At 37.9% G+C, this 16,293-nt stretch overlaps 2 protein-coding genes across 4 annotated transcripts; one reads left to right on the forward strand and one right to left on the reverse strand.

The window, feature by feature from the left end:
- Positions 1-1,346: 1,346 nt before the first annotated feature.
- GDC1 (Ankyrin repeat family protein) lies at positions 1,347-3,533 on the forward strand. Its single transcript, XM_021959912.2, has 2 exons — positions 1,347-1,662; positions 3,148-3,533. Exons 1-2 carry the CDS (start codon positions 1,402-1,404, stop codon positions 3,403-3,405), a joined length of 519 nt encoding a protein of 172 aa, XP_021815604.2. The 5' UTR covers positions 1,347-1,401; the 3' UTR covers positions 3,406-3,533.
- Positions 3,534-11,054: 7,521 nt separating this feature from the next.
- Positions 11,055-15,794, reverse strand: MOS2 (D111/G-patch domain-containing protein). 3 transcript variants are annotated; one of them, XR_015835126.1, is made up of 3 exons: positions 14,244-15,794; positions 12,005-12,266; positions 11,055-11,592 (listed from the first exon to the last, which is right to left on the reverse strand). XR_015835126.1 is itself a non-coding variant. In XM_088251644.1 (2 exons), the coding sequence occupies exon 1, from the start codon at positions 15,565-15,567 to the stop codon at positions 14,251-14,253; it is 1,317 nt and encodes a 438-aa protein (XP_088107770.1). In that variant the 5' UTR covers positions 15,568-15,791; the 3' UTR covers positions 11,601-12,240; positions 14,244-14,250. The 3 variants fall into 3 exon arrangements, 1 of the variants encoding a protein (XP_088107770.1); XR_015835125.1 differs by having other exon boundaries at positions 12,005-12,240; positions 14,244-15,791; XM_088251644.1 differs by lacking the exon at positions 11,055-11,592 and having other exon boundaries at positions 11,601-12,240; positions 14,244-15,791.
- Between the last annotated feature and the right edge of the window lie 499 nt (positions 15,795-16,293).

The raw sequence follows: 16,293 nt of genomic DNA on the forward strand, positions 1-16,293 counted from the left end.
TCTTGTTACATCTCTTCATCAGCAAGAATAAGTAGAAATAAATTACTAGCAGAATTTGGTATGACATGAAGAACCATATAATTAAGGGTGCAGGTGGGTCAATTGAAGCTTTGCATAGCCATAAGATGATATTTCATAAAATAAGAAGTTGGAAAGCAATAGAGTTGAGCCTTTTTCTTTTTCTTTTTCTTTTTCCATGCAGAACAATTAAGAACCTGTCTGTCAAGAGCAGAGCAAAATGGGTCAGTATGAGGAGAAAAACTTTCCTACACTGGTTGAGCAAAATGGGTTAGAACGGGTCACAAATATCAACTGCAACTAAACTAAATACTTGTTTGGGAGTGATTATGGCTTATGGGAAGAAGCAAATCCCACGGATTTCTCCAAAAAATCACTTTTAGTGATTTTAAAGTGATTATTGACATCTCCATAATTACTCCCAAACGAGCTCTAATAGTAATTTGACAGTTCGAATTTGGCTTAAAACTTGTAGCATAATTGCAACCGTAGATTTATTCATCGAGTTGTTTCAGTTATTTTCCTTTTCTACATAATTGAATAAATATTTTATAATCTCTTACATACATCAAGGGGAATTGCATACTGTCAATTGAACTATAGTTGAGAAAACTTCTTCCGGTTGTAGATTAAGAAATTTGAGAGAGATGATGTGAAATTTGAAGCGTTTTCGACATTTTATTTTATTTTATTTATGGTTGATGTTAGTGTGTGAAATGAAACATACTAATAAAGAAAAATGAAAAGTGAAAAAAATAATATATGCAATTTAGTTTGGTTTAGGTGGTTTCTAATTAGATCAAACTAAATCAAACCAAACTAATTGTCATTTCATTCGATTCACTCCTAGGTAACACTTTTCAAGTGTAAAAACCAAACAAAATCATTTGAATTGGTTAAATTCGCCAAATTTGAGTTGGTTCGGGCAATTTATGGTTAGGTAAAATAAAATTGACAAAATTTGATCTAAAGAGCTTAGGTAACACTTTTCAAGTGTGAAAACCAAACAAAATCATTTGAATTGGTTAAATTCGCCAAATATAAGTTGATTCGGGGGATTTACAGTTGGTTAAAATAAAATTGACAAAATTTGATCTAAAGAGCCTTAGTATAAATCGAGAATAAAATTGACAAAATTTTAACTATTGGGCCTCAGCATTAATCCAATGGATTTGTAATTTAGGGCCTTCAAACAATGAGTACCCACATAAAAGTCAACGAACTCACCATCGACTGATTTTAGATCAACGACTGAGATCGCTTCTGTAGGGATAGCGTGAAAAGATGACGCACAGTCTATTATTTCCAGTGCACTTAGACATGAGTGGATAGGAGGAGTGATCGAGCTGAGAAGTTCACAGACAGTAAACTGAAAACTCAGCAATGGCTTCAATTCCATGTACTGGTGCTGCTGCTGCTGCTGCCATCACCTCCAAGTCCTTTCCTTCTTCAACGAAATTCAACACCCGGTTCGTGGGTACCCGAAATAGGCTCGGGTGGGTCAGGCCCCTCGGGCTTGGACCCTCCAACGGGTCCAGAGCCAAGTGCTGGTTTAAATTCGGGAAAAACGGTGTAGATGCTGAAGGTGCTGGTATTTATGGAAGCCAATCCCGTGATGATTTTGATAAAGATGATGTTGAACAGGTTCTTTTCTCTCTCCCTCTCTCTCTCTCTACATGTTATTGTATCTGTGTATATATGTGGGTGAATGACTTTTGGTGATCACAAATTGTTCTATGTTTGGGAAGCATTTTTCTATTAATGTATAAAATATTAAGAACAAGGATTGTTCAAACAAAATATTTGTTTCCAGCTAATTATAAAATATAATGAGGTGAATTTTACATCAATTATTAAATTAATGACTTTATCCTCAAGTAATAAAAGATGTTGAGGAAATTGAGAACTCATTAAACATTTTAGAACTTATAAAGTTATTTAAATGCATAAATTAAGGGTAATTATAATTATGTGTTCTTATCGAAATTAAGTTGGAAATAAGTTTTAATTATTTTTCTAGATTCTTGGAGACATTTGCTTGCAATAAATAAATAAGAAGGGGTACAGAAAGAGGGGAGAGCTAGAATATTTTTTTCTTTTTGGGCAAAGAGCTAGAATAATGAAGTTCAGAGGAAGAAAAGAGATTAAGAAATTTATTCATCAAAAGGGCGTAGTCTTAATGAATGTTTTTTTTTCTTAAGAGCTTCATTTAACATATAAGAAACGAAGTTCTTGGCAAACTTATTGCAGTAGCAATGGTACTTTTCCGGGTGTTATAAAGGCACAGTTAGGTGAAGCATCGAATTCTTTGGTCCGTGTAGTTCAAATATTCAAGAGGGAAGGATGATTGTTGGCCTCTAATATTTGTGTCCACGGGCAGATGCTCATGTATATATAATTGAAAATTTGTAGTGAAGATAAATTAACTAGGTGTGTGTGTGCTGTGCAATTTCATATTGGAATGTGAAAATGCAATTCTTTTTCTTCATAGTTTTCTGAGTTCTGGTTGTCCGCCAAAAAGGAATTTGCATAAGTGCATCGAGAAACCGGTTCTTAAGACAGCAAAACCCTTTTTTGCTGACATATAAATTAATAGAAAGGAAAACCTTGCTCTTGTGTCGTACTAATCGTCAAAATAGAATTAGAGGGAATCTTTGAATTTGGTGCTAACATCTATTGGATGCATAAACATGATCCTTTTCAGAATTCTCAGGCTTGAGGCCCCTATACATCACACCAGTAACATGGTGGAATTGGCCTGCATATAGAAGTATTTTTTAGATTTAGCACCAAGTTATATACAGCTTTGCCCCGTGCGTCTGCATCCATTGCACTGTTTTGTAGGAGGAGAATTTGCAGGACAAGGCATTTTCATGGTCATGTTGCAGTTCATATGTCTTTAATTGTGTGTTCACAAGGGAACCTTTTTTATTTCTTAAACAGTGTCATTGCACTATTCTGGTTGTGAACTGTACTCTCAGTTTTTGCAATTAAATCTAGAACAGGGTCAAGGTGAGAGCAGGTGACAAAGCGTTCGTTTTGCTGCAACCAGAAACATGAATTTGTTGCATGAGGTCAAACATCTCAAGCATGACCACATTTAACGACTTATGCCTTTCTTCATTGCAGTATTTCAACTACATGGGTATGCTCGCTGTTGAAGGTACATATGATAAGATGAATGCTCTTTTAAGCCAAAACATCCACCCAGTAGACATTTTGTTGTTGATGGCTGCCTCTGAAGGTGACAAGCCAAAGATTGAAGAACTTTTAAGAGCTGGTGCTAGTTATTCTATCAAAGATGCCGATGGGCGGACAGCTCTTGATAGGGCTGCAAGTGATGAAATCAAAGACTTCATTCTTGGTTTTTCAGTTCAGAAAGCATGATTTCAATAATATGTAGTTTTTATTTATTTATTTATTTATTTTTATTGGGAGTGACTTTATCATCATGTAATCTTTTCAATAGCTGCTTTACCCATCAATGGCTATAGGCTTTGTCAATTTATACCCTTGCTTTTAGTTTTGTCCTCCTTTCTCTTTGCAAATTTTTGAGGCTACAGGGTACTGTGTCACTTTGATGAACAGCAGAACTATTTATGAGAAGATTAATCTAATTAAGAAATGCACCATATGAGTATTTAATCACTTTGTCTTTAGATAACCTAGATTACTGAAATTGTTACAAACTAAAGGAAACAAAAAAAGAAAGAAGAAAGAAACATGGTACATCTCGACAAAGATAATCGTTGATTATGTTTTCATTCCAATATTTATATGAACTTCAATGGGCTTTTAACCTATCACCTAAATTCTGTGCTGAACAAGGTTTCTCACCATTTATGATCCAGTATATCCATACTGATAACTCCATCTTGGCATAAAGTTCATTCATGCTTGGTCATGGAGAAACTTTAAGAAAACTCAAGAAAAGGTAAGTAAGTGGAGGAAGATCTGAATATAAGAGAAAAAAAAGGCAAGAATACTTGATAGCATGTAAAGGGGTGAGAATAATTGCATGATTGTATACACCAATAAACAGATTACAACTACCATCATTGTTAAATACATATGGTTCCGAATCAACAAAAAAATGACAAAAGATTACATTTTTTTGACATAAGCACTAAAAAAATACCGATAGTATAGAGTGCTTGCAAAAATAAAGACAAGTATTTACAACATGATGTCAAACTACATTTACGAAATCCTAACGAGCATACTAACCAACATAATGAGAGGGACATCAGAAGAAACCACTGAAGGTGGGACAAGTTAGGAGCAGAAGACACAGCAGAAGATACATTCTCGTTGTCTGAAACGATTGAAGATAGGATAGGTTGGGAGCACAATAGACAGCAGAAGAAACACCGGCGTCTGATACCACTGAAGATAATAACTACTCTTTTCATCCCCATTGTGCAGACCTACTCCTTATTATCCATGTCTTCTTAATTTCAGACGATGTAGACGGTGGTTATCTCTTTTAGTCTCTTCTTAACACCACGACTGGTAACGTTTTAGCATCCTCCAATATCTTAGTTATTCCTCTTAAATTAAAGCAATATTTCATTAGATGTCACCTAATATCAGAATTCAGAAGCATGAAAGGCTTACTTTGCTATGTTTAAACTAGTCGCATCACACACTATGCATCTTATGTCTAGACGAAAATGAGTTTGTCATTGGACTATAATGAGTCATGGATATATTGTGAGGAAGGAGGTTCAGCATGGGCCTGCGTTTTGTATGAAGTTGTGATTTGCTATATCATAAATAAATTCATAATCGGTTCTTCAAATATCGTTGTACAACTACTCATACTTGGAAGGCATAACAACTACAAGGTTAATGTACCAAAACGAACACAACATAAAACAAATCAAAACAAAATTGGTGAGCAATAATAAGTTAATACCTATATTAAACACACAAAAAACCCACGATTACCAAAAAACAAAAGACCCTCACCATTTATGCTTTGCATAAAACACAAAAACAAGCAGTATGAATAAGCCAATTTTCATAAACGTAAACCATTAAACGGCGTGTGTCAATGGGTTCTCTCGAAAATGAAACTTCTAAGATTATACATGTATTCAAACTTAAACCCATAAATACAAAGATTGAAAGCCAAGAGAAATTTGATCTTCACGTAGCTTTCTAAATTTGATTGTGGATTTTACTTACACTTGCATAGAGTAGCACAACTGAGTTTTTTAATTTTGAAGGATTTTCCGTGTTTGGGAGCATCTACAATGGGCTCCCTAAACCATTGAAAAAATACAACTCCAACCAAACACCCTATCCACTTCTTAAAATAGGAATTGTCAATGGGGATGTAGCTCAGTTGGTTGAGCTCTTCTACCTCCACTCATACGGACAGAGGTTTGAAACCGCAGGCACCCAATGAATATTTGTGTAAACCCCCATCCCCCAATCGCTTGTACTAAAAAAAACAAGAGACCTCTAGGAGCTCCTATAATTTAATGCTGCTTTATTTTAATATTATCTTTATTATTTATTTAATGCTAACTATTATTTTTTGTTATTTTTCTGCTTTCAATTGAGTCAAAAATTGAATTAAAAGATAATTGAAGCATTTATAGAGAGCTCACTAAAATAGCTTTAGAGTGTTTTTAGCTAAATTTGAACTAAAAATAACGAGTAAGATTGTAGATGCTATAATGGCAGTCCAGATTTCTTCCTAGTTCATTTTTTGGTTGTATTCATATTTTCTGTTTGCACTAACATCCTTCTTTACTTGTTGGTTACAACTCTAAGATCCTTTTAGTTCTAAGAATTTCCTCTCAAAAAGCTATGGGTTGACGACTTTAGTTGGTTGTTTTTTTTTTTTTTTTTTTTTTTGAGAAATGGAATTCATTAATAGAATCAAGATAGCGTACATAGAATGACACGAAACAATGGCCTTGTTAAAACCTTCATGAGGGACAAACCCCAGAGTAGGAAAGAGCACCACACATGTCATGGACTAATAAGAGAGTCTGAAACAGTCATGTAGGACCAAAGTTAGAGCAAGATAAATAAAACAACAAACTGACACATAGACCTCCGACGAGAACACTACAACACAATCCAACTTTCAAAAGAGTCATGCTATGAAATCATAGTCCTTTGCACAACCACAAGATAGTGAGAGCATCCGACATATAACACACCAATACGCCAAGAAAAAGGAAACAACCACTAAGCACCCCATCTCCAGCCAAATCCAAGAGCAATGGTGATGAAAGGAGAACAAGCTGCAAGGAGCAACACAAAGAAGAGACCAACTCTGCAAACAAGCCAGGAAAAAAAAAAAGTCCCCCAAGCATGCCGTATCATCTCAACACTGACAAAGAAACCTCCTATGAAACCATAGTAATTGAAACAAGCGGAGAATCAAGGATCAGCTAAAGGGAGAACAAAGAAAACACCAAGCAACAATAACAAAACTGGCCTCAACCACTTAACCTTGAACACGAGGATCAGGCACAAGAGCATTTGTCGAATGCCAAGCCCACGAATGCCCCAATAACACATTAAGGAAGGGGTCCAGGAGACTCCATAGGTTTTTCAGGAGAGACAGTAAGGCACAAACACTTGGAAGCCATGAAATCTACCCTAGAAACAAAGATATCTCCAGCAACGAGTGCAACTGGGGTTTTACGCTTAGCACAAGTCTTGGTGGAGACACAATGGGAAACCACCCTCCCTCTTTTTCCTAGAGCCACAGAGATGTTGGGCTCATTTAGCGAAACTAGCGGAACATGCGCCACGACAGTAGAAATCTCATACTATCGCCGAAAAGAGGCTACTACGTCAAGCACTACGTGGCAGAACCGACAGACTTCATGCTTGATATCGTCACGAAGATCATGGATAAAGTGAGACACAGTGATGTTGAGTTCTTCACGAATCCTCGCACGTATCTTGTGTTCAATAAAACGAGCATGGAATTCAGTAATGATCAAACTTCCTTGTGAAAGGGTCCATAATTGATCATACAATTGCTGAAGATAAAAGGTGGGAAGATATTGTTGGTGAAGCTTTAATTTCATATCATCCCATAAAGTCACATGCAGCTGTCCAAATTGATATAGTTACTCCTCCTCAGAATTCCAATATTGTCTAGCACCTCCCTATAGTGTTATCTTACCAATGCGAATTTTATGAGCATCCGTCAAGTCGTACTAGGCGAAATAATCTTCCATGGCTTGAACCCAATCAAGAAACATCGTAGGATCCCCACGACCATCAAAAGTATGAGCAGTAGGCTTGATGTGGCGGATGACATTGTTGTCAAATGGCAAGGATGATGAGTATACTGATCATGTGGAATGGGTGTTGCGTAGATTTAGCTCCACCAAAATGGATTAAGCTGCATCCTCAACTTGTGATACTCGCAAGTGCACGAGCCGTTCGGTAGTATAGCGTATGTAAGTGCGAGGTCGATCCCACGAGGATTGGTGATTGAATGATTCAATTCATTTTCCCTACACAAAACAGAAATGAAAAAGAAGGGAAATAAATAAAACAAGGAAGAAAGAAAATACCTCAAGCAAATAAGTTCCCAAGTTCAATTAGATTAATGGATTGATTCTAGCTAAAGTATGATTAAGCCATGGTGTGTGGTCATAACCTTGTGTTCCTAATTCCCTAATTTGATCATTTGTTGTCTAACCTAAAATTAAGCATTAGGAACCCATTAAGCATAGAAGAACAATTTAAACAACCAAGCATGTATCTAATCCCTGTTGTCGAATGTCCATACATACTCTTCCTATTCATAGTTCAATTCGAATTAAAGCATGGTGTATACTCTTAATTCAAACCAAGATAGCTAACATGCAAGCCTAAATGGTGATCAATCATTCAAACTAGCATATTAACTTATAAGCATAATGAATAAGAACAAAAACCATAATTGAAACTTGGAAACTAATTCAACTTGAAAACTTAAGAAAAGAATTTACATTACAAAGAAAAATAAACTACAACTAAGAAGCAAAAGGAAAGCTAGAATTGAGAACTAGAAAGCAAAATTAAGAGAATTTGAGGGAGAGAAGGGAAGGGAGCTCTAGAGAAGTGTTTGAGAGCTCCCCCCCCTTGGGGTGTGTTTACAAGCTTAGAGAACTTCCCTATTTATAGGCCTAGGGGAAGTGAAAATCTGAATTCAATATGGCTAATGCATACAACACTTGTTTTATAAAATCTGAAATGGTTGATGCACTTGTATTAGAAAATCTAAATTGGGTGATGCACTTGTATTAGAAAATCTTGAATTGGTTGATGCACTTCACCAATAGATCCCACCAGCAGCCCTAGCTCATCTTCATGTCACCATGACCAAGCTTCCAACCAGAAATGATAGCTCATACCTAGCTCACCATGACCAAGCATCCAACCAGCACATGCTGAGGTCAGCATGACCAGCAACTTCAAGGGCTTACAACTTGGGCTTCTCTTAATCAAATTAGGACTTTAAGCACTCGAAATTGAAGTTCAGAATGTCTTATTTCCAGCCATATGTTATTTGGGCCAATCCAAGGTCGGAGGAAGAAGTTAAGGCCGAAACAAATTGCTAACCCATTTTCCGCGCTGATAAGATCCATCCTGAGCATGGTTCTGTGTTTGCTAGGTAACGGACTCCAGATTTATCCAATGGGGCTGAATTTTGGATATGTTATAGTAAACACCAATTGGAACAACTTTCATGAAGAATGTGGCCTCATTAGAGCTATTTAGGTTGTTGAAACAAAGCTTGCAACATGACCTACGGAACTGGACTGGCAGGGGGCTGTAGCCAAAATGAGTTTGTCTTTAAGCTCTTCATCCATTCATCCAAATTAGGCCTTAACATGCTTGAATTGCATGAATTATGCTCTCTTGCTCTATTTGCCTACAAAACACACAAAGGGAGGCAAATAACTTAGAAATCTAAGAAACTAAGCAAAAGAAGTAAGTAAATAGGGCATGTATATGTATGAAATTATGAGCTTAACAATGGGTGGCGGGGTAGGAGCCTGAGTAGTCATTGGAGGAGGGCCTACTGTGTGCTAGGTATAATGGGGCAGTGGCATAGGCCCAAAAGAAAAGAGGGGCTCCAATTGAGCCTTGGGCGTGTCAAGCAAGAGGCCGATTGAGCCATGCGACATGCCGTATAGCACGACCTTGAGTTTTTGATCTATCGATGGATTGGGTAGAAGGCCACTTTTTGGCGACGGCGCGTACGAAAGCACCGCTGAGGTAGAAGAAGGCTCAGCGTGTCCAACCCGAAAGTGATTGATAAGCATCTGAACAGAGTTTTGGAGTTTGTTGATGGCAAGGTCCATCATCGCACGATGTTTGTGAGCCTATAACAACTCTTCTTTGTGGTCAGCGCTGAGCTTGGAGAGTTGGGTATCAATGCCGGCGATATTGTCAGCATGACATTGTTTCGCGAGGTTGGCCACAGTTTGGGGTGCATGGCAGAGTGCAGACACAAGCGAAAGTGAGGGAAGTCTTTGATTACCAATTGATGTAGAACAACCCGTAGGTATTAGAGTAAACACTTAAGCAATAGAATAGATAAGAAATAAAAGATCGAGGAGAAGAATTAGAGATCGAAGAGACGAAGGGAAAAGGACGGAATCCGAGAGTTTAAAGTAAGGAAAATTGTCATTAATCAAGTCTGCCTTAAAAGATTACAAACTGCTCTATTTATAGAGGCAAAACCTTTTTAGTCTAGGAAAAGCAAAAGTAGACTTTAAGAAATAGGAAAGCAAATTAACTAATAAGAGATCCTTCAACAAGAAGGAATTCTTAGCTGAATTATGAAAGTTAATAATAGGAAAACTAATCCAAACAAAATTAGGAAACATTTTGCATCACCAAATCTGACGAGAAGTATTTCAGCCAACAGAGAACTGACTCAGTAAGAGTGGCCCGCAACATACTAACCAAACTTTAATCCTTCTGAAAGCACTAAAGATAGAACATGTTGGGAATAGAAAAGATGGCACCTTCAGTGCCAGCAAGCCAAAGAAACAGTAAACTCTGCAAAATGAGTGGAAGTCGCTGGATTAGTGAGGCTCATCAACACATATCATTTTAGATGGATAGTCTCGTACACCATTGTCAAAGTTTTCAACAATGCAAAGAACCAACTTCGTTAACACCTCACAAATCAGTTTTTCATCCACATTGTGCAGACATACTCTTTATTATCCATTCATCTTTTTTTTTTTTTTTCGGATAACCTCACAAATCAGTTTTTCATCCTCAATGTGCAGACATACTCTTTATTATCCATTCATCTTTCTTATTTTCGGATAACGTAGATGCTACATATCTCTTTTAGTCTCTTTGAACACCACGACTGGTGACGTTTTAGCATCCTCCAATATCTTAATTAGTCCTCCTCGTTAAAGCAATATTTCATCAGATGTGTAACCTAATATGAGAATTCAGAAACATGAAAGCAATCAATTAGAAATAGCATACTTTGTCATGTTTAAACTAGTCGCATCACACACTACGCATCTTATGAGTGTGGCATTCGACGAGAGTGAGTCATGGATGTATTGTGAGGAAGGAGATTCAGCATGGGGTTGATTGGTTCCTCAAATACAAGGATGGGCTTGATTACCCAAAAACCAAAAACCCCCACCATTTATGCTTTGTATAAAGCACGAAAACAAGTAGTATGAATAACATCCCAGCTCCATTGTCATAAACGCAAACCATTAAACGGCAGTCCAGGTTTCGTCTTCCTTCATTGAATCATTCCTTGGTTGTTTTGATGTTTCCATTTGCTCTTACATCCTTCTTTATTTTTTGGTTACAACTCTAAGATCCCTTTAGTTCTATGAATTTCCTCTAAAAGAAGCTATGGTTCGTCTTAATAACGACTTTTGTTGGTTGTTCACTTTGTCATTGCTATAAAATATACTAGTTCCAAAGATTTCCTTCTGGGAACGAAACTTATTGCGTAAGAGTTATGCACACCTTGCTTTTATTGTTATGTAAAACAGACCATAAAGTTGCGCAATTGGTGAAGGAAAAATATGAGAGCTTACAGAATGATGATAAAGAATACATTTTGTGCAAAAAGGGAGGAGCCAATCCGCTCTCTCCAACTCAGATTCCGCAACTCTCTCAATAGCAATCATATAGGAACTGAAAAATTCTCCATAATACTTCCACCACACCATCCATGCATCGCGCATATGATGGATCAATATAATAAACACAAGGAGCAGTCCAATTTAAACTCTCTGGGCTAAATTGTTGAGATTAGAACAAAGGGGTTGGTTTAAATTGCACATAACTAACACGCTATGGAACAAGCTCAATAATAGCTTCTTCTGCAAAGAAACTAGCAAGGTGTTATACTCCAAGTCTCAGTTCTAGATTAGAAAATTCATTTGTCAAGCCTTCCACATTCCAAACATTAGCATCATTGCAGTTAGCCGACTATCCGACCTTATAGGGTGCCAATGATTCTGTTTGGACCACATGTCCAAATTCCACCAAGTAAGATTTGTACCTCTCTGTGTTTTCAGGACCAGGATAAGGAATTCTCGAGCAAATCTGATACATTAACGGCAAAAATGATTTAAGAAACAATTTGAAAATAAAATGCTCAGAGATAATTGCGACATCCCTAAACTGGAGAGACAGAAGTTACGATTGTCTCTCGTCATGCGTCTTACACTATTTAGAGAACAAGACTTAGTATACTCTAACGTGACATACATCTGGCACACCACAAAACCCCTACTCCCTAGGTTAATCAACAAGCTTGTTTATACATATGGCAGTGGTTGAACAGTTGCTCACCATCAATCAAAATCTCTACACCTATAAAACATCAGGTGAGGCTAGTCTTCATGATTGAAAGCATAGGTCCAAAAGGAAGTGACATGGATACCTAAAGTTCTCACAAATAAACACGAATACTTTACGTAATATCCTATAAATTGAAAGCCGTTTCCATAAGTACCTGTAGAAATGGTAACACTTGCAATCACATCATATGGCTCCTTAGGAATAAATGGTAACACTTCTCTTTGATCATCTCCTGCTTTACTAGCTCTGTCTCATTTTTCCCCCAAATCTTCCTCTGCAAGGCATTCAACCTTTCCCCTTATGCCACTAATATATCCCGTCAGGACCCCCATTAACACAGAAGGTATCAACCTGGATGGATGGTGTCACCATATCATATGTATATATACCCTGCAATTTGATAAGTTGAAATACCTCTGCAGTCAGAAATAGGTGGTTAAGATTTATAAATTTAAAAATAAATATTAAAAAAACCTATTATTTACAAGCAATGATACGTGAAAGCATAACATGAAAGATGTTGCTTTCAGAATGACTTGGATCGCAACTTGAAGGGCTATCTCTATTAGACAAGCAGGAACCATTGACGGTCGTGCTAAACATTTTGGATCTGCAGTTAAGTCCAACAATACAGAAAAATCTAACTTCTCCCCAGTATAACAGCACAGTCCATTAAATTTGGACCCAATAGTTCTCCCAACACAATGCCTCTCCATATCATGCTCGCAAGATATCAATATTAGAAGTCACAATTCACGACAATAAATGCCCTTTGCATTTACCTAGGTGCAGTAGTAGTTGTTCCAAACCTTGTCCAGTAAATCCACGTTTAAGTGAAGTAACTTCAAACCACCTTCCAGAATATCTAAAAGTGGAAAATTTTCCACGCTGTCAGTTGCACCTTGGATTGAGGTTGCATCACACACAATCCTAGAGAAGAGCATTGTGGCTGCTAAAACTTCTTTAAATTATTCTAATATGTATGTGTCTTGGATCTATTATATAGGTTATTTTTTACAAATCATTTGCAAACGATTCTAACTTGAAGTTACTTATAAGAAACAAAACTAGACTCGTTTGCAGTGATTTCCAATGATTCTAATAATAAGTGATCCATACTCTAAAAGCATCTTATGTTCATCTAATCAGGCTGTGATTCAGGACCAAAATCTACCATAGTTTATGATTTTCCAAGAGGATACAAATGATTGGAAGAAGAGAGATGCACACTTGAAATAAAATCACAATTGCCAACCAAAATTCCATAACCTTAAAACACACAGTCTGTTGCATCTGGATTTGTGAAGCCAAAGCAATAGGTAAGGTTAATAGATCAAACGCAAAAGGCAGTGATATTTAAAATGGTTAAGGATCAAATGGACTTAGGAGAGACAGTCTTGGTAGCTGTTTGCTATTAGGATACTTAGTTTCATACTGCACGAATATTTCTGACTGCTTACTTTCACAATGCAAGGATAGCTCACTGTTTGACTTTGGGTCATGATTGAGGTTAATGATGGGAAAGTTGAGAAAAAAAAGTTTGATACTGGAGACAATACTATGCTGTCAATACAAGCAAGAAAACGGGCATTAGGTTGCAGTTCTTACGGTGGTAGATTTGGACCTTGTTATATAAAATGATTCTATCTTTGCTTTATATGTCAGTCCATTGTTTGACTTTTACTTCCCGCTTAGCAGTTAGCAGATTTCTACGTACAAAGATATAACTCTCATCCTAAAGGAAATCCAGTTATGCAGAATATTTTCATAAGCAAAAAGGGTTTCTTAAAAAAGAGCAACCTTTGCAGACCAAAAGAGATCCAGAAAAATCCAAATATTAGACTAAATCAACTGACATTCTTTTGTCTTAAATCACCCAATTCTTAAACTACTACTTGTTAAAAAAATGACCTTTTCAGATCGAGATATTATCTCTCTTTCCGTGATTCAAAAGTTCAATCATTAAATAACTAACGAATTTTAACTCATAACCCAAGGAGTGCCAGTACCCCCCTTCTAATTGGCACAAATTGCTCATCATACAACTCCCAGAAAGTTGGATTTGGTAGAATGAAGACTGATGGTATAGATGGAAGTTAAAAGAAATTAAACAAAGTATACAAAAGTACATAAGTGGAATTCCCATAAGTTAAACATCATGGCAAACACCTTAAATTTAAAGATATGTATCTGATCAAAGTAATCAAACTCAGAATACTAGAAATGTCATGCACTGAAGAAAATGAGACAACATACTTCTAAGTTTAAGGAGAAAGTAAAGCATAAAGGGAATCAAATTGTGGTAAAGCATGAGAAACTGAGATACAAATTTAGACAATGAATTTCAGCTTACAAATACAGCATAAAGGGAATTGAATTCTGGTTCAAAGTACCTATGAATCAATATCCAAGGTCGCTGGGATCCCCAGTAAACTCAGCAATCTGCTCAAGACTCACATTGAGCAATTCATGGGTATCAGCATCTCTGACAACACCAGTTTCTCGGTCTGAATCCTTCTCAACAAGATTGCCAAAGACCCCCTTGTGCTTTCCAGACAACACAAGAACCGATCCTCCCCGCTTTGGCAGTGCAGTCTCAAGAAGATCCTGGGATACCCCCTGCACAAGCTCCCTACTCCCATCCATAGATATATCACAAGTTTTGGGTCCAACCACATCCATCACCTCCCCTTTTTTCAAATACAATTTCCCACCTTTCAAGTCCTTGCTTATAACCCTAACTCGAATGTGACGGGCAAGCCACGTTGAATAACCCCTCTGCTCTTCTCGTCTTGGCTTACTATCACTACCCACTTTCCTTTGGGCCTCCTTCAATCTCTTCAAGCACTTCTCTTCTTCTTTCGAACCCAATTCAGCAATTTGATCCACATTCACTTTCACTACCTCTTGCTCTTGCTCTTTGCCCCTACTCGAGAGCTTCAATACCAGTTTGCCATTGCCCAATTTCTCAACAATCCTACCCCTCAAACCCACGTAGTCTCTACCCGAAACAATCCTCACCTCCTTACCCAAATCCCCATCTTTCTTTCTCTCTTTCTCTTGCTTTTTCTCTTTCTCCTTCGGATTCATATGAAACCCCAACCCGTGCCTATCAGTACTCCTTGTATACTCCACAACCTTCGCATCTTCCTTAGCATTCTTTCCAATCCCTCTACCCGGGTACCACCCGTACCCAGAAAGCAACGCCTCGCCGTAACCCTCTACCGGCATCTCATCAAACTCCTCCAAGCCCCTGTGATCCGACAAGCGCTCCAAGTCGTCTTTAAATTTCTGAAGCAGAGTGTCCTCCACACCTCCCAATCTCGGCCGTTCATCACCACCGTCCCGATTCTCCGATTCCGCATCCAATTTCTGCCGCACATTTAGACCGTACGAAATCTTCGCATCGGGGTCGTCGGTGACCGATAGCGTCTCGACCTCGAACTTAAGTTCTTGGCCTCCGGGCTCGGTGATTGGAAGCTCGAGATTCTTCATCTTCTTGTGGGGCCGCCACTCGTTCGGGATCGGAGCGATTACGCGGGTTTTGGGGTCGGTGGATGGGGTTTTGGAGGCGTCGAATTCGTTGACGAAGTGTTTCGAAGCGGCGTCGTTTGGGTTGCCATTGCCGTCGTCGAAGGTGGTGGCGGTGGTTGAGGGTTTGCGTTTAGGGTTTGATTTTGAAGAGGATTTGGGTGGCAGAGAGAAGGAGAGTTTCATGGTTTCGTTTCCTCCTTTGATTTTTCAGAGAGAAACGATGATTAGGCTGCTACGAGCTATGTTTCACAGCCTTGACTCCCTGTTAGTCTAAAGGCTCCAGCTTTTTATTTTGCGTGTGTTTTTGGTGTGGCCGGTGGTGGAGCATTCATGGGCCTTTCCTTTGCCCCAATTTAACCCATTCCAAGCAGGATTGGAAAAAAAAAAACCCGATCCAACTAGGGACGACAATGGGGCAAATGGGGTGGATATGTCATTCCCATTTTCATCGTAGTTAAGTATTTTTTTCCCGTCTTGCCTTTATATCCGTAATATTCAATCTGGGGAATTCTCCATCCCCGCCTTTATTGAGAACGAGTTCCTGCCCTCGCCCATCACAAATAATAAAAATGAAAAAGCTATTTTTTTTAAACAAAAAAGGCGCATTATGAGCACAACATATTTACGTTGTTAACCAAATATATATCAACCAGTAGGGTTTTGATAAATAAAAGAAACTAGTAAACGGTGGAGAAATTCCCCTAAATTTAACTACATATATTAGTCTATATAGGTGTTTAAACATGTGGATTCGGGAGGGGATTGAAATACCATCCCCGCCCCTTTTTGAACGCTATACTTGAAAATTTCCCTAAATTTGTTCCTATATCTGATTTTTATCCTTCATACATTGACTCTACCAAATCCAACGGAGTCGATATTTTTCTAAAGCAAGTACATTGTAAGAAG

Source organism: Prunus avium, chromosome 4 (assembly GCF_965620075.1).
Source record: "Prunus avium chromosome 4, drPruAviu1.hap1.1, whole genome shotgun sequence".
Taxonomy (NCBI): domain Eukaryota; kingdom Viridiplantae; phylum Streptophyta; class Magnoliopsida; order Rosales; family Rosaceae; genus Prunus; species Prunus avium.